At 49.4% G+C, this 17,705-nt stretch overlaps 1 protein-coding gene across 1 annotated transcript; it reads right to left on the bottom strand.

The window, feature by feature from the left end:
• Positions 1-1,833: 1,833 nt before the first annotated feature.
• On the bottom strand, positions 1,834-17,405 carry LOC123812891 (keratin, type II cytoskeletal 5-like). Its single transcript, XM_045829792.1, has 9 exons — positions 16,947-17,405; positions 14,870-15,078; positions 10,354-10,414; positions 9,430-9,525; positions 7,309-7,473; positions 6,384-6,509; positions 5,688-5,908; positions 5,060-5,094; positions 1,834-3,735 (listed from the first exon to the last, which is right to left on the bottom strand). The coding sequence occupies exons 1-9, from the start codon at positions 17,403-17,405 to the stop codon at positions 3,533-3,535; spliced, it is 1,575 nt and encodes a 524-aa protein (XP_045685748.1). The 3' UTR covers positions 1,834-3,532.
• Between the last annotated feature and the right edge of the window lie 300 nt (positions 17,406-17,705).

Raw genomic sequence — 17,705 nt, 5'->3', positions numbered from 1 at the left:
GGGTCAAACCCCCAATCACCATTAAATCAAGTTTATGAGCTTGTGAGATTGGCAGCTCTAAGTACCCCAGTGGATAATTAGAGTAGCAAAGAGCAGAGAAAAGGTGCCAATGGTCAGTGCTGGTGGCCCTATAAAAGTCCCATGTGTCCTGCTTCCTTGTTTACAGAGGTGATGAAAGGGCCAACCAGACAGATGTGTTTGGCACATTCAGAGTCTCAGTCTCAAGGGAAGGGAGAGTTCAGACTTTATGCCATTTTGCAGGAGAGAGGGCATGAATTAGAGGCCAGGTGAGATATGTTTGAGGATGCTTTACTTCCTCAAGGCTGTTTTTATGTGTTCCTGCAGATGCTCCAGGCCCAGGTCCCCTCATGGACAGGTGATCCTAGGAGCTCCCAGGACAGAAGGTTTTTGGGTGGGAGAAGCCTCAATAAGCAACCTGGGCCCTGTCCCTTCTCAGGCCAGGCAGGATCCTGGCTCTGGCTCCCTTGTCCTTTGTTTTTCTACAGCTCCTGAGATAGAAGCCTCCAGACACAGAGTCTTGTCTTTAGGGCTTGTTTAGTCCAGAAAGGCCACAAGGGACTCAAGAGGAGATGCCTTGTACTTGATGAGAGGAGAGGAAGGGATGCTTTTCCAAAACATGTAGCCATGTTGGCTGTTAGGTTGGGGTTCCATGTCACCGTTTCTTTGCCTTTCTTCCTACCCATCCTGAGCCTCCCTGAGCCCCAGGATATCTCTGGGGACAGTTGTTTCCCTCAGGAATTGTTCAGGTGGATACAGGATATAAGCCTTCTCCCCAGCATCCAGGTCACAGCTCTTCAAAGATGCTCGAACTATTACCCCTATTCTGTTCCCTCCCCCTTTCCATCAGTCCCATCAGTGAAACCACTGCTGTGGCCAATGTGTCTTTCTCTTCTACATCGTGACTTCTCCCAGGTCAGAATCAACTCAATAATAGTGAGAACATGTATTGGGTACTTCCTCTGTGCTGGACCACCCTGAGCTCTACATTCATTATCTCATTTAATTCTTATGATAGCACCATAATGGAGCTTCTATTTTACAGATAAGGAAAGTGAGGAGCAGAGTTGTTCACCTCCGCCAAGGCTGGGTTTAATTCCATCCTTTCTGACATCTCTGTGTTCTGCTGCTCTCGTGGAGGGAAGCCTGGGTTAGGAACTGGGGGTCTGCTGCCAATATGCATTATATTTTCCTGTTCCTTGGCTTTCCCACCTGTAGATTAGGAGACTGGGACTCAAAACTTTCTTGTGCTCAGAAATTCTCAGTCAACTGTGACATTCCACAATGTCTCCCTTTTGCATAGTCTTGACTTAGGGTCCCAGCATGCCGAGGAGGGAAGATTGGGCTGGGGCAGGTGAGGGCTGTAATAAGAGACTGTGGGCGATGATGGCATGGGGTGTTGCATGGTGCATGGGAAGGGAATTCTCATGGGACCCTGGAGGACGTGTCACAGCACTGGGCTTAAGAGATGGTGTTGGTGGTGATGGTGACCCTGAGCAGTCAGACCAGAGAGCACACTCCCTCCAGGCTCCCACCCGAGGGAATGAATGATGTAGAGGGCAGACTCGTGAGGGCAGGGCTCACTGGGGCCAATGTGGACATGGGGGAGCATTCCCTGGAAACACTGGGCCAGTGACTGTGGTCTCAGTGACTGTGTTGGACTCCCTGGAGCCCAGGGCCAGAGCTCTGGGGCAGGGAGTAGGGTAGTTCATTGGAAGGTACCTGCTCTCAGAGAACACCAGCTCCAAGGTTATCCTTTGAATGTCAGATAGGATACAGACTCAGTCAAGACCTAGAGAGCTTGGTGACATTTTATTGAAGCTATTTCAGGCAACAGGCAGGAATAGGGAGTGGGCAGTTGAGAAGGGTTTTAAACAATCAGAAGAGGGGTGACTTTTTCTGAAGCAGTGAACTCTCCAGTGTTCATGTCAGCTGTCTGACAGCCCATCTCTACTTGCCTTGGGAGTGCATTTTGGTCTTGAATACATACCAGGTGTTTTGAGGGTTTATGACTCATCTAACTTGATAGGGAAATTGCCCTGTGAAGGCCAGCCTCAGAAAGGTCTCTGTGCCACCGTCATTTCCCTATTCCACCGCCACCCTACCTCTGCCCTTCAAGAGGCTGGGCAATGTGTCCCCCCAGGAACACTGAAGGAAGAACTGCCTGTCTTCTGAGTCTGTTCTCTCGGGCCTCCCCTGTGGGGCAGGGCATTTGGTGGTCTGCCTGCGAGAGTTTCAGTTGTGGCTAATGCTGGGGGTGGGTAAATCCACACAATAGACACATCAGAGACAGGAAGATGGAAAAAGAAAGGTCAGGAGGGAGAAAGGAAAGATATTGCCAAATGGAAAAGTGGGGGAAGGAGAGGAAGAAAGGAGAGAAACAGGGAGAGAGGAGGAGCGGAAGGATGGAGAGAGGGAGCACGCAGGATGGAAGAGGATGAGTAGAAAAGGAGTGAGGGTGAAAGAGAAGGTGGAAAGATGGGGTAGAAAAGGAAAGAAAACTTCCCAGAAGAGATGTGGCCAGCACAGAGAAGAGAAAAGTCCTGAGCCTGGCCGGTTATTTTGTAGGAGGATTCCCCCAGGGCAGTTCTAGTAGAGGCTGATTGGGCTCCTTCTTCCAACATGTCTGTTGTAGGCTCCTGGTGCTGGGCTGCCTTTCCCACATGCTCACAGAGCCTGCCTCCTCCCCTCCTCATCAGGACATTTCTGTTTGGGCCCGTAATTCTAACGTGGTTTAAATGAGGCAGATTTGGAAGGAATTTGGCTATAAAATATCACCTAATGCAGCCCCTGGCCATAAAAATCTTTTGGATTCTTGATAAGATTATTCCATTCTCCTATAATAATCAAGAGTTGGTAATATTTGGATGGGTGTTGATTTCTCATTCAAATATTCTGCTGGTAGGAATTGTCAAGGGAAGTGGCTGGTGGCCTGGGTGAGGATAATAAGGAAGAAGGTGAGAAGGCCATATGTGGGCAGGGTTTGCAACATTTTCCTGGTTTCCGTGGTCTGCAGGAAAAGTGTTCTGCCTGTGCTGAGAAAGCTCACATGGAAACTCTGGGCCTAGACTGCATTCAACTTCCTTGGAGCACCAAGGTCAGTTCTACGCCCCACCCTGTGAAGGACTGTGGTTGCAGTGGATGTGGGTCAGACAGGAGTAGGAAGACCAACTGCATCCCTGTTCTGGAAGCTACTGAAGGGCAGAGTCCTAGCCCAGGTCTTGGCTCACAGCAGTTGAATCAGCATTAGTTAGAATGGATGCCTATGGCCCCTGAAGGGCTCCGGGGATGGGGAACAAGTGGGTGCCTCTGTGGGGACCTGTCTGAGGCAGAGGGATGGGTAAGGTGATCTCAGAACTCACAGGCCACTTCCCTGCTCCCTGTGCTTCCTGCTGCCAGGATTGATTGTGTGCAGAGGGTGTCAGCAAAGCGCGCGAGGGCCTTGGGGCTGGGAAATGGGGGCTTGGTGGGGCAGGGTGAGGGACGGAGAGGCAGCAGAGGCAGAAGGGGCCCTTTAGCTCCTATAACTCTTTTTAGTAGACGTCTTGGAGATGATGCGCATGCTGGAGGTGCTGCCACCCAAGTTGCGGCCACTGGTGGAACTGAAGCTGCCACCACCGCCTGAGCCATAGGAGAGGCCACTGCTGTAGCCGCTCCCGCCCACACAGAGGCCACTGCCTCCGCTGTAGCCTGTTCCGCCCGAGGAGGAGACCACAGCTGTGGAGAGAAGACACAGAGCACACTGGCAGCCTCCTCCAGTTTCCCAAGACCCACCCTGCCCAGACTTGGTGCCCATGGGGCTCCCTCCCATGGCACTTCCTCAGGGAACAGGAATCTCCTCTGCCTCCCAGGAGCCAGGGTCAGAGGGTGGGCATGGACTCCTGTCCCCATTGCACACTGCCTCAGTGTGAGCATCGGCACAGGACATCACACTTTTCAAAACGCTTTCACAGCTGTGACCTCACTGATCTCAACAGGCCTGAGAGGAGGCTATGACTATGAGCTCCCCATTTCACAGAGGAAAGACTGGAGGCACAAAGAGATCAAGACTGGACAAGCCAATGTCAGCCCTGCCAGAAACCAAGGCGTTAGGCTCCCACATGGTGTTCCTTCCTCATCTATACCAGGGGCTCTCACTGGATGGAACTTGAGGCCCTGTACACTGGGATCCTGGACTCCCATGCTAGAAGATGCCGGTAGGCCATCCAGATGTACCTCTCTGGATGCCAGTCCCTTCTGCTGCGTCCACAGGGACAATTGCTTAGTTTCTGATCAAATACTTTCAGTGACAAGGAGCTCACTGTCTCTAGATGCAGCTGTCCACAGACTGTCAAACATCTGAAGATGTGTCTCTGACCTCCCCTCCAGTATATATTTCTCCAGGGGAACTATTCCCATTTCCTTTATTAATCAGTTTCCAGCTCTCCCCCCTCCTGTTCTCCAGCCTCCCTAATGTGGTATGACCCACACAGGGCCCAAGGGGACTCTACTTCCCATGACCAGGACTCAGGGCTCCATGAATGCCACCTGCTGGGTCACTATGGGAGATGGTTCCTCCTCACCTCCCTCCTGTGGGCTGAGGCCAAGCCAGGCCAGTCACTGCTCGGCTTGTTCAATTAATTTGCTTCAATTCTAAATAAAGGTCTTTACATTTAATCTGTCAGGTGGTCTTTTGTTAGTTGTGTGAGTCTGAATGCCTGCCAGAGCTAGCTGAGAAAGCAGGGGTTCAGATGGGGGACTCATTGCTCTGCCAGTAGTTCTGTCCTGTCACTGGGGTCCCCTGAGGCATGGGTAGAGTCATTCCTGTGGACATATGACCCCACCAGGAGGGGCCCTGGGGGTGAGGAGCCATCAAAGCCTCTCTTGACTCCACTGAGAGGAAGGGCCAAAGAAGACAGGGGTCTCTGCGAAGCCCCTCAGAGGGTCTCAGTGATGTCCCTAACCCAGCTTGTTCATTTTCTAGTCATCAAATCCTTGTTAGTGATGCTATTCGCTTCCACTTTGTCTCCCACTTTTCTATCATCCCAAGACATTTACTCACAGATGTTCACGGATCCGACACCTTCTCCAATGAGTCTGTTGCAGGTGGGAGAGAAAGAGACATTTGCTGAGATGTTAAAGAGCCCTGGCTTCTTTGGGCTTAAAGTTATCAGTACAGAGCACTTACTGTGTGCCAGGCACTGTGCTTAGCACACTTATCTTTCATCTCATTAGCTTAAGGAAGTTTCTGTGAATCTGTGAGGGGACATCTGGAAGATAAATCCAGTTTCAACATGTAGAGAAATGGGGAGAGGGACCTGTGCTCACAAGACAGAGAGGGGCAATCAGACAGGGGACTCAGCAACACAGAGCCCCTGATGCTTGTCCCAAGTGTGGCCTCATTTGTCATAGGGTCTAGGCAGAAATGACCCTTATTATGGCTTTCCAGGTAGTCATGGGCCACTTTTCCCTGAGACCTTTCACCTTGCCCCTGCCCTAGGTCCAACTGGAGCCGTGGGAGGTGCTGTGACTATAGGAGGCTTCCAGGATGCTTCCTGCATTTGAACCCTGTTTCTTCCCTTGGAATTTCCATCTGGGGCTGACCTGGTGGGGCTCTTGGCCTCTGTGGCATTGTTATAGTGCTCTGCTGGAGTCTGTTTGAGACATGGTAGAAGGAAAAGATAACCCACCGGTTCTCCTCGCCCTCCAGCAGCTTCTTATAGGTGGCAATCTCGATATCCAAGGCCAGCTTGACATTCATTAGCTCCTGGTATTCACGCAGCTGCCTGGTCATGTCCTGCTTGGCCTTCTGCAGGGCGTCCTCCAGCTCGGCCAGCTTGTGCTTGGCGTCCTTGAGGGCCAGCTCCCCACGCTGCTCAGCATCTGCGATGGCGGCCTGGAGTGCGGCACACTACCAGGAGGACACAGGGGTTTGTGAAATTGTCCACAGAGAATGCAGAAAGATGTGGGCTTTAGGTTAAAAATACAGAGGAATATTTTTGAAGTGGATTTCATGCAAAGAGGCTGGAGCTTCATCATGTTTATGAATAAGATTAATCTCTGCCCCCTGTGGATAATTTGAGACTTAGCCAAGATAGAGAAAATGATTCTGGGGGTGGAGTCCTTTCCAGTGCTAAATGTCTCTGGATAGTGGGTAAGTAAGGCAGGTCAAGGTTTTGTCATGGATGCCTCCAGGGATAGAACCTTTCCTGGAAGCAGTGATGTTGGACAGGATTCAGGAAGAAGGTCCTGGCACCCCTGGAGAAGCAGGAGACTGGATGGTCACCCATCTGGGGAGGCTTCACTCTGCATGGTCTGAGTTAGGACTGGACCCAGGTCTGCCCAGCATGGCTAGGATGACCTTTGGGAGCTCAGTCCTATACTACCTGCTTCTTCAGGTTATCAATCTCAGAGCGCAGCCTCTGCATCATCCGGTTCAGCTCAGAGATCTCCATCCTGGTGGTGCGAAGGTCGTCCCCGTGCTGGCCAGCCGAGCGCTGCAGCTCCTCGTACTGGGGGGAAGGAGAAGCAGGAGGCAGCAGATTCAGGCCAGAGAAGAGAAGGCAGTGGTTTCCCAGAGCCCAACAGGCTTTCAATAGGCTGCCTGGAGGCCCCTCCTTTGGCCTTCATAACTCCCCGTCAGATCCTTCCCCAGTGCCCCTGGGCTCTGCCTCTCACTCTTGGTGTCCAGGGCTCCACCCCACAGTTGGACATTTCTTCTTGGATCCAGTCTTTTGTTCCTCTCCCTTGAAACCAGGTATTTCATTCTCAGCCTGTCATGCTCTAATTTTAAAGCTCTTTCATATTTGTTTTCCTTGGTACCATATCTCATATCCCAGATACTCCCTGGCTCAGAGTGTTTGCTCTAATCTGGAAAATCCCATTGTGTGACTGATATCCAGCCTTTGTCCTCTTCCCTCCCCAAACCCTCAGTCCCAGACTATTCTAGCTTCCTCCTCTGGATCCAGGAGGCTCGGCCTACCTCTTGTTCCCACCCACCCTCCCTCTCTCGCTCCTCCTTGCACTGGTGGATGGTATGTCCCACTGTCCCTTGCCTCTCCTATACAGGACATTGGAGGTGTGTCCATCCTTCCAGTGGCAGAAGAACTGACCACCTCCTACCTTCATCTTGCTATTCCCTCAGCTCCTGGCTGTGCAGCCCAAGGAGTGCTCAGCACAGAGGGTAAGCCAGGCTGCACTCAGAGAGATCCCTTCACCTCCACCAGACTGGGGCACCTGAGAGGACAAGGGTTTATCTTTGAAACCCCAGTTCTGTACAACTGTTTCATGGATATGATGTGGATACCTCACCTTGGTCTGATACCAGGACTCGGCCTCAGCCCTGCTGCGGTTGGCGATGTCCTCATACTGGGCTTTGACCTCGGCGATGATGCTGTCCAAGTCCAGCTTGCGGTTGTTGTCCATGGACAGCACCACAGAGGTCTCAGAGATCTGGGCCTGCAGCTGAGCCAGCTCCTGTGAAGGGGTCCAAATGGGTGAGCTGAAGCAGGATGTCATGTGTGTGCATGTGTGTTGGGACACTGTGACCAGGTCCTCAGAGCAGATCTTGACATTGAGGGTCTCACTTGCACTGTTGGGGTGTAGCACGCTGCTTAGGTCTAACAGGGCTGGGGCGTTAGAGAGGTCACTGGGTTCACTCCCATTCTTTATCACCAACTCATCTGCACGGAGGGAGTGGCAGCTCAGAAACTCCAGCTGCTTTGTCACTCCCGTTGTGAAGGGAATGCACCTTGTTGCAACCTGTCTGTGCCATGATGTCTCATATTCCGAGTAAAACGCAACCTTTCACACCAAATAAAGAAATCATCTTGTGAAAGAAAACTGAGTCAGATGGGGCCAGAAAGCTTTGCTGCATCTCAGTCTTGTTTCCCAATTTTGCTCCTCCCAGCTCCTCAGGGGCAGGAAATGGAAATTTGCTGGAAAGAGCAGAAAGGGCACCACATCGAAAAATTCAGGTCTTGGATCTGCTGAGCAGGTTAGATAGCATCTCTGAGTCTCAGACAGGAGCATTAAATAAATTCATGTCCATGTAAGATGATTTTTGAGACAACAAACCCACAATAATTTGTTAACGACCACTGCTCAGATTCATCTAGGGCAGTGGTTCCAAGTAACAACATGAATGACCAGCAACATGAACATCACCTGGGAACTTGGTTGAAAGGCAGCACTTTGGGCCCCACCACAGACTCACTGACTCAGATTTGGTGTGTTACTAGGACCTCTAGAAGATTCTGATGCCCTGTAAAACTTGAGAGTAACTGGTCCAAATCACAAGTCTAAGTAAAAATATTCCTTTGTTTCTTAACTAACAATTGGTTCATGTGTTTCCTGCTTCAGAAAATTGTTAGTTTGTTGTTGTGCCCTGCGATTTGTTTTTCATAGTTTTTTTTCTGGGTAGCTGATGTAGCTTAAGAGTCTCAACCCATGGGCTTACTGGGCTATGGGCGAGTTCAGAATTAGGAGCCAACAGCACACTGGTTGTCAGCATTAAAGTGAATAAGTAGAGAAAATGATGCCTTTTTGCCCCATGTGGGCTGTTGGTCACTGAACCCATCCAGAAACACAGAGCTGATGTTCCTGCTTCTGGAACAACATGACCAACTTCAGTTGGGCACCAAACATGTAACCCCCTGGGCATATCACCCCCTGGGCATTGTGTCCCTACCAGGCCTACCTGGAGGCACACAATGCCCCCTACATTCTCTCCTCAACATCGCTGATCCCATCCCTACCACTTTCCCCTCACTCACTCTGCTCCAGCCAGGTTGTCTCTTCCTAGCATTCCTGCTTGCCACTGCTGCTCACTGTCATTTTTTTCATTGTCCGTATCATGCCTGGCCTAGTATTGAGTATGTGCTGCCTGTCTTCCCCACTGTAATGAAAGCTCCAAGAACTCAGGGGCTCGATTGTGTTTGCTCAACACTCTGCCCACAGCTCCCAAGAACAAAGTCTGACTCCTAACAAAATGTGTCTTCAGAAGAACCAGGCAATCGTATTGCGTGCTTCTAAAAGCACCTGAAGGCTCACTGTCACTTGATTTGCATAATACCGTCATCCTACAGCCAAGAACAACAGGTAAATTTAAGCTGAAATGGGTGAACCGGGTTGCTCAGATAGTTCTATGGAAACCATGTGTAATTCAATGACAGGCAGTTCTTTTGTCTGATCAGCAGAACATGTGTGATCCAGGTAGTTGAGGTTAAATTTCTCACCTCACCTGACCCATCAGCTACCACAGAACTTCATTTTTCTCCTTAAGTAGGGAAAGCAGCATCTGCTCCATGAGTTCCAACCCCGGGATGGGGTGGGGAGCAGAGAAGAGATCAGAGCAGGAGCTTTTAGCCTTGGTGCCCAGCTGAGGGTATCCCGACTCCCTTGGCTCTGAGAGGAGTGGTGGACACTGCTTACCGCATCATAGAAAGCTCTCAGGAAGTTGATCTCATCCATTAAGGCATCCACCTTGGCCTCCAGCTCCACCTTGTTCATGTAGGAGGCATCTACATCCTGGGCACAGAACATACTGTCACTCTGAGTCCTACCCAGTCTGGGGTAACCTTCCCCTCTGTCAGGCAGGAGAACTTCATCTTCCAGGGATGAGAACAGTTCTTTATTTTAGGCTATGGAGTTGCAGGGGAGGGGAAGGGTGGCGGGGTGGGAGGGGTCCAAACTGTGTGAGGGCATTCCCAGGGCTCAGGGAATGCCCACAGCTCATCAGCTGGTGCCACATGGAAAGATTTCCTGTGTCACTTCCACATCATGAGGACAACCCCATCCTGGGCCCTTGGGCTCTCCCAGCTTCTCCCCGAGGTTCTCAGTGGCTTCCCTTCCTCCTCAAACTTTCTGCCCCTTCCTCTTCTTCATACACAACTGTTCCTTTCTCCCTCCTGCAGCTTAGCTCAGGCCTGGTTCTCCCCTCTCTCTGTCTGTCCCCTGCTGAGCAGAAAGGCCCACAACTCTGTGGGGCTGATGCTTGTCCCACACCCATCCTCCGAGCCTACCTTGGTGTCATGGAGACTTAGCCCAGCATAAGGCCTATTTTGCTTCACCTCTCCCTGCACTGGACTCCACATGGGGAGGGGGCCCATGTCATGATTTATGGTTTGGACTTTGGAGCCCTGGATCCTGACTCACTTCTATTACCTGGCTAACCTGGGGCAACTTGCTTAACCTCCATGAGTCTGAGTTTTCTCATTTCTTAAGCAAAACCTGCTTCCAAGATTGTTTGCACAAATTATTTAAAGCCTTGTATGCAATGCCAAGGGCTTAAGAGGCAGCTGTCACTCCTGAAAGGGGCTGCCTGGGCATCAAAAGGGAGCATCCCTGTCTCCTCACCTTCTTGAGCATCACAAACTCATTCTCTGCCACTGTGCGCTTGTTGATTTCTTCTTCATACCTGTGAGAAGCATCAGATGTGGATTTGTGTTAGGATGTGGGGCTGTAGGTGGGCAGGCCACCGTGGGTCTACAGAGCATACCTAGAAAATGCATTGTTGTAGCAGAGCTCTCCTGTGACATGCATGACTCCAAATTCCATAGCAACCATCACCCACCTACCCCTATTCAATCAAAGCCCAAACCCCAAACAATGAAAAAACAGAACCAGCCCTCATTCTTTCTGAGCTTGCTTTTCACACATCTCTGTCTCTTAAAGTGCTTAGGTCCCATAAAGGGGTATGCATGTTTCTTTTTATACCTATGGTCTTGCTCCATAGGGGAGGAACAGAGAAAAGTAGGAGATGGGCAGTCCTAGGCTTCAGCAGCTTCTCATGCCAAAGGTACCTTCATGCCTCTCTGTTCTGTCCTTGGCCATATTAACCCTGGCCTAGGAAGCAGAGTATTCAGGCTAATAGGAGTGACCCACCCTGTCTTCAGCTTCCTCATTCTTTAATCTTTCCTTAGGTAGCACCCTTCATCCCCACCTGCCCCCTGCCACTTTGCTCACTGATCTCTGGTAGGAAGTTGCACTTCTATTCTAGTGACCCATTTCCTACCCAACCTTTCTAAGTATCAGGCAATACCACCCTCTCAATCCCAGCTCTGGACAGCTGTGGTTGGAGTTTTGTTTCCTCCACCATCCAGCTGAGTAACCCCAGGCATATCACTTAACCTTTCATAGGTGCCCTTCCCCTCGATGAAATGGGATGTTGTTATTCTTTTGAATCCACAAGGCCCTGTCCCACATGATGTGTGTAGGACATACATCATGTACAGATCTCTCCTGCTTTCATATTGCTTCTGTTGTCCAGCAGGATCTGAGACAAGTTTTTTACTACCAGTTAATTTGTTTTTCCTTATTGAGTCCTTGCATTGCCTTTTCACTAAATATGAATGTCTGTTCTTCAACTAATTCCATGCAGCTCTCCATGTCTTCTGTGATTCCCAGCTCACAGGCCCTCTGCCAGAGGGTGAGCACCAAGTGGTCCTACACAGGCCTCTTAGACACCTGCCACAGGAACGTTGCAGTCTATTAGCTAGGGGCATATTCTTCAACATCTCCCCCCCTGTCCCATATCCTTCCTCTGTGCCTCCTTCCTTCTCAACATCAAGCTTTCATCTCTTCCTTCTTGGATGGAAACACTGTTACTACATGTTTCCATCCATCTGCACTTGATTTTCTTGTCGCTACACACACATACCTAAATAGCAATACAATAAAATACCTAACCTGTATTAACAACTTAATATGTGCCAGGCCCTGAGCGCCCTACCAAGTAGTTTATATGCAAGTTTTGATTTAATATTCTCAACTCCCATATAAGGTGGGTAGTATTAATATCCCCTTTAACAGACAATGGAACTGGGGCTTACAGAAGTGAGTTTTTTATTTTGAACCTCCTGCTCCCCATCATTTCACCACCCTGCCTCACTCATGACTTGGCAGGGTTCCGTTCACCTGCCCGGTTCTCTGGGGTGACTATACCAAAACTTGCATTTAAGAAAATAGGCACCAGGTTGCCAGTCAAGATGGAGGCATAGGGAGACATGCTTTGCCTCCTCACACAACCACAGGGAGAATTGCAACTAAACCTCAAAACAAATAACACCCAGAACTCACAGAAAATCGAACTGTATGGAAGTCCGACAACCAAGGATTTAAAGAAGTCACATTCATCCAGATGGGTAGGAGGGGTGGAGATGTGAAGACAGAGAGGTGAGAAGACACAGTGAGGTGGCAGTGGGAACAGGCAGTCCCACATTCATGTGTGATGGATAAAAATCAGGAGGGATGCCTTGGGAACAAGCAATCCCAGCCCCAGGCCAGACTGCACACCCCAGGGTTCCAGCACTGGGAAGATATATTCTCATAACCTCTGGCTGTCAAAAACCATTGGGAGTTGGGGCAGCAGAAGAAATTTCCAGATTTTCAGGAGACTCCACTTAAAAGGGCCTGCATAGTCTTAAAGTCTGTGTAAATCCACCCACTTTGGAATTCACCACCAGGGCAACAGCTGGAAGGGCATCTGTTGCATAAAGGAAGTGGGTGAAGTGACTGGAAATGGGGGTGAGTGCCGGACAAACCTCCAGAAGCCAAGCAGCATCACTGTCCCCTCTCTGAGCCCTCCCCCCACACAGAGCCACAAAGTAGTGTAGCAGATTGCCCTGGGCTGGTGATTACCTAAAGTTCCACCCCACACAATTTGCAGGTGCCTTTTCTATAATAAGCCATGCTACTAAGACAGGGAGTCAAAGCAGCTCTATCTAATACACAGAAACAAAAACAGGGAGGCTACCAAATTAAGGAGACAAAGAAATATGGCCCAAATGGAAGAACAGAACAAAACCCCAGAAAAAGAACTAAACGAAATGGAGATAACCAACCTATTAGATGCAGAGTTCAAAACATTGGTTATCAAGATGCTCAAAGAACTCATTGAATGTGGCAACAACATAAAGGAATAAATAAAGGCTACACTACATAAAATAAAGAAAAATCTACAGGAAATCAACAGTGAATGAAAGGAAGCTGGGGTTCAAATCAATGATTTGGAACATAAGGAAGAAATAAGCATTCAACCAGAGCAGAAAAAAGAAACAAGAATTCAAACAAACACACACCAAGGAGAGTATAAGAAGCCTCTGGGAATCTCCAAATGTACCAACATCTGAATCATAGGGGTGGTAGAAGGAGGAGAGAAAGAGCAAGAAATTGAAAACTTATTTGAAAAACAATGAAAGAAAACTTCTCTAATTTGGCAAAGGAAATAGGCATACAAGTCCAGGAAGCACAGAGAGTCCCAAAGAAGTTGGACTCAAAGAGGACCACATCAAGATACATAATAATTAAAATGCCAAAGGTTAAAGATAAAGAGAGAATCTTAGAAGCAGCAAGAGAAAAGAAAAGAGTTACCCACAAGGGCTTCCCATAAGACTATCAGCTGATTTCTAAAAAGAAACTATGCAGGCGAGAAGGAACTGGCAAGAAGTATTCAAAGTGATGAAAAGCAAGGACCTACAACTTAGATTGCTCTATCCAACAAAACTACCATTTAGAATGGAAGGGCAGATAAAATGCTTTCCAGACAAGGTAAATCTAAAGAAGTTCATCATCACCAAGACATTATTACATGAAATGTTAAAGGGACTTATTTAAGAAAATGAAGAAGATCAAAACTATGAACATTAAAATGGCAACAAATTCACAACTATCAATTAAATCTAAAAAACCCCTCAACAAACTAAGCAAACAACCAGAACAAGAACAGAATCATAAATATGGAGATCATCTGGAAGGTTATCAGTGGGGAGGGGGAAGGAGGAGAAAGGAGGGAGGGAATAAGAAGTATAATTGGTAGGTAGAAAATAAACAGGGGAGGTTAAGAATAGTATAGGAAATGGAGAAGCCAAAGAACTTATATACATGACCCATGGACATGAACTAAGAGGGGAGATTGATGGACCGAAGGGGGCTACCAGGGGGAGGGGGACAAAGGGGGAAAATTGGGACAACTGTAATAGCATAATCAATAAAATATATTTAAAAAAAGAAGTGAGTTTTCTTTAGGTCTTTCAGCTAGTAAGTCATTCAGCCGAGATTCTAAAGCCACTGACTAGACTCTGTACTGCTGCCCAGTAGGATTTTCTGTGGTCATGGAAATGCTAAAATGTGCTATATCTGCATCCACTGCTGTGGTGTCCATTAGCCACGTGTGGACTGAGCACCATCAATGTGGCTAGTGGGACTGAGGAGCTGAATTTTACATTTTATTCAGTTTTAGTTAATTTAAATGTAAACAGGCATGTGTGGCTAGTGGCTACCGTGTTGACACAACTCTAAAGCCTTCACGCTTACCATATTACACAAGCAGTAACTAAAACTCCTTATCGAGTGGCTCATTTTGTTTGGATCAGGATAATTAGAAATAAATTAGAACAACAAAAATAAGAAGTTACTGGTGTCTATGGGCACATCTTTAGTGATGTGTGCATGGGTGTGTGTTTCCAGGGAGAGGGCAACATATATGGGTTCTTTCCTCTGTTCCCCACCCCTTGGGGTAAATGCATTGTCAAGTGTAAATTAGCCATGGGACTGAGTTCAACAAATGTGAGCATGAGATTCTATGAGTTTAATTCTTAACTCACGAGTTGCCACTTATATAAACTTGGATAAGTCAGTTACTTTCTCTCAGAGCCTTACTTTCTGCAGAATTTATCAGGTCGTTGTGTGTACCATGCTCTCTGTGCCCATGTTAGTTTCATCCTATGTAACCCCAGCCCCTCCCCAAAGCCCCAACATTCTTGACTGCAAGGTTCCAGTTCATTTTCTGAGACTGCCTTGGTACTCTAAGTGTGTGTCCCACGTCCCCGCTGAACTGGGCACTTCCGGAGGAGTTGGCTGAGTGTCCACTCACTTGTTCTTGAAGTCCTCCACCACATCCTGCATGTTCTTCAGCTCCGTCTCCAGCCTCGCCCTCTCTCCACCCAAGCTGTCCAGCTGCCGTCTCAGATTGCTGATGTAGGCTTCAAACATGGGCTCGATGTTGGCCCTGGTGGTTTTATGCTCCTGCAGGAGGCTCCATTTGGTCTCTAGGACCTTGTTCTGCTGCTCCAGGAACCGCACCTGCACCAGCCAGAGGTAAGAGACTGTGAGAGCTTCCTTACCACAGCGTCTCAGGACCCTCCCAACAGTGCAGGGAAGTGCCCTGTAAGGCCTCCGAGTCCAGGTGGCAGGCTCCTTCTTGTCATCCTCAGCCTGGAAGGAGCCTGGAATGTAGAGAGTCAAGCAAGTGTAGGTACAGTGGGCCTGGGACACAGGTGGTGGCTTGGTTTGGAGGCGGGAGAATCAAGGAGGACCAGAAGGGCTGGAAACTCTCTGACCACACCAAACCATGCTGATGTGTGGTAAGAAAAGAACACTCCACCATCACATTACTGGGTAAAATTTTGATTCCCATTAAGTGGGTAGGAGGTTCTTGGCAGAAAATTCAACCTGTGTATTTTCTTTCCAATGTAATTCCTTGAGATCTGGAAGCCAGACTCAGTTGCTCACACACTCCAGGCATGCTGGAATGGATCACCCTGCAGTGGTGTGGAGGGGATCTGGGCACAGTCCCAGCCATGTCCCTCTAGCTACATGGCCTTGGAAAGCCCCTTCCTCTCTCTATTCTCTCAGCTCCTCTGCGGTCTTGTGCTACAAATTTGGCTTTCTTGAATTGTACTTATTGGCCCTTCAGCCTGGAACAATATGCAACACTTTCTCCCTAAACAATGTCCTTCCCTTGGGAGCAGATGGAATGACACATGACCTCAGAGAATGAAGAAATAGCCTCCAAGACTTTGTAGATGGCAATGTGCCTGCAGAGGGTCTCTGACAAACATACCTACCCCACCAGCTTTCTCTTCTTTTACCAGAGGAAGGAGGGTGGTCCTGGCTCCAAGTCCCTCCCTAGTTACAACCCTTTATTCCACACCTAGGTCCCTTCAGATGAACCTAGGCAAAGCAGGGCCCACATTCTCTCCCTCAGAGCTAGGCTCCTGGAAATCTCACAGCTGTTGATACGAACACCAGACCAAGTGGGGTGGCATGGGTGATACAGGTGAAGAACTACTGCCTCAGTGGTTCACTTTCACACATTTAAAGATCTGGGTCCATATGATGAGGCATTTCATAGACTGTTAGACCTGCAAAGGTGCCTTAGAGTCCATCTGTCCAACCCAACCAAGGCCTGAGAAGTTAGGGATTCTCTTAGCCAGAGAGCCAAAAATGGACCTGGGCTGGTTGCCTCTAGGTTGCCTCTTGAATTGTACTTATCAGCCCCTCAATCCTTCTTCCAGATCCCAGGTGTGGAGTCTGAATGACCCAGATATTTGAGCTGGTTCTTCCCAGGTAAAAACAACCAGCTCAGATGTGAACCAGTGGTATGACTCAAAACAAAATTATTTCTTTCCCCAAACTGGGAAATCCCTAGGATTCCAGGCCACACAGCAAAGGGGACCCAGGGACGAAGTCACAGCTCTCCTCTTTCCGGAAGAAAAGAGTGAAACACTTTGAGCAGCCCCTGGCCAACCTGCAGCCCCCCAGACCTGCCCCGATCACTAGAGAGGTTGCCACGGGAAGACCTCCTATTTAACTTGGGCAGGAAAGAGTGACCTCAGCCCACTTCTGAGAACTGAACTTGTATCCTTTCTTCCCTTTATCCCCTTCCCTCCAAACCAGTCCCCTTTCAGTGTCTAATTTTAAGTGCACAACACAATCACTAGCCATCAAAAGACAATGAATGCCCTTGCAGTGGGTCAGAAAGCTCTGGAGCCTGGAGGTGGGCATTTTTCCACTCCCACCTCAACAAAGCGGAAAACTACCCCCTCCTCCCCAGTAGTTTTCTCACTCCCCAGGATCACAGGTCTTGAGCAAGTCTCAGTTGACCTCAGAAAGGCACAGAGAGCAGAGATCCCCCAGTGTTTCTGGCGGGCACCCCATCTGCCTCTCACCTTGTCGATGAAGGAGGCAAACTTGTTGTTGAGGGTCTTGATCTGCTCCTTCTCCTCCTTCCGCACTCGCTGGAGGGAGGGGTCGATCTCCAGGTGGAGGGGGGTCAGGAGGCTCTGGTTGACAGTGACCTCCTGGATGCCTCCAGCTCCAGGCATCATCCCACCTCCAAATCCCCCTACCCTGTACCCTATGCCGCCAAGACCCATCCCATAGCCAGCACCACCGTAGCCCCGGTTGGAGCGGTAGCCCCCGCTGACGGAGATTCTCTTGCTGCCTCCAAGGCCGTGGAGGCTCCTGGTCCCGAAGCCACCCCCGAAGCCACCCCCAAAGCCCTTCCCACCCTGGGTCACAGAGACAGAGCTGAAGCTGGTCCGGCTGCCTGGGAGGAGGTTCGCTGAGGAAGCACTGAAGTTCCGAGTGCCCCCTGACTTGATGGTGACAGAGGATCGTTGGGTCATGATGGGAGCTGGAGCCAGAGGGTCAGAGGAGTGAAAATGTCAAAAGGATGAGGAGGCTTCAGAGTCTAACTCTCCCCAAATCTCCTTGACTTTTATCCCTTTCAAGAACTGGGCTTGGCCAAAGAAGATCAAAGACCACTGTGTTGAGTTCATCTCGATGGCATGTCTGGCCACGGCCCATCTTCCTGCCCCACTAATCATCATGGGAACACCCTACCTAGGGCAGGACCGGGCCTGGGCATTCGAGCCCGGGGCAGGCCTGGGTCTTGAACCCCCTGCCTGCCCAGGTTCTCTGCCACA

This window comes from Phyllostomus hastatus, unplaced genomic scaffold (assembly GCF_019186645.2).
Source record: "Phyllostomus hastatus isolate PE091 unplaced genomic scaffold, TTU_PhHast_1.1 phas_scaffold_93, whole genome shotgun sequence".
Lineage (NCBI taxonomy): Eukaryota > Metazoa > Chordata > Mammalia > Chiroptera > Phyllostomidae > Phyllostomus > Phyllostomus hastatus.
The sequence above is the reverse complement of the archived record's forward strand: the minus strand, read 5'-3'. Positions and strand labels throughout refer to the sequence as shown.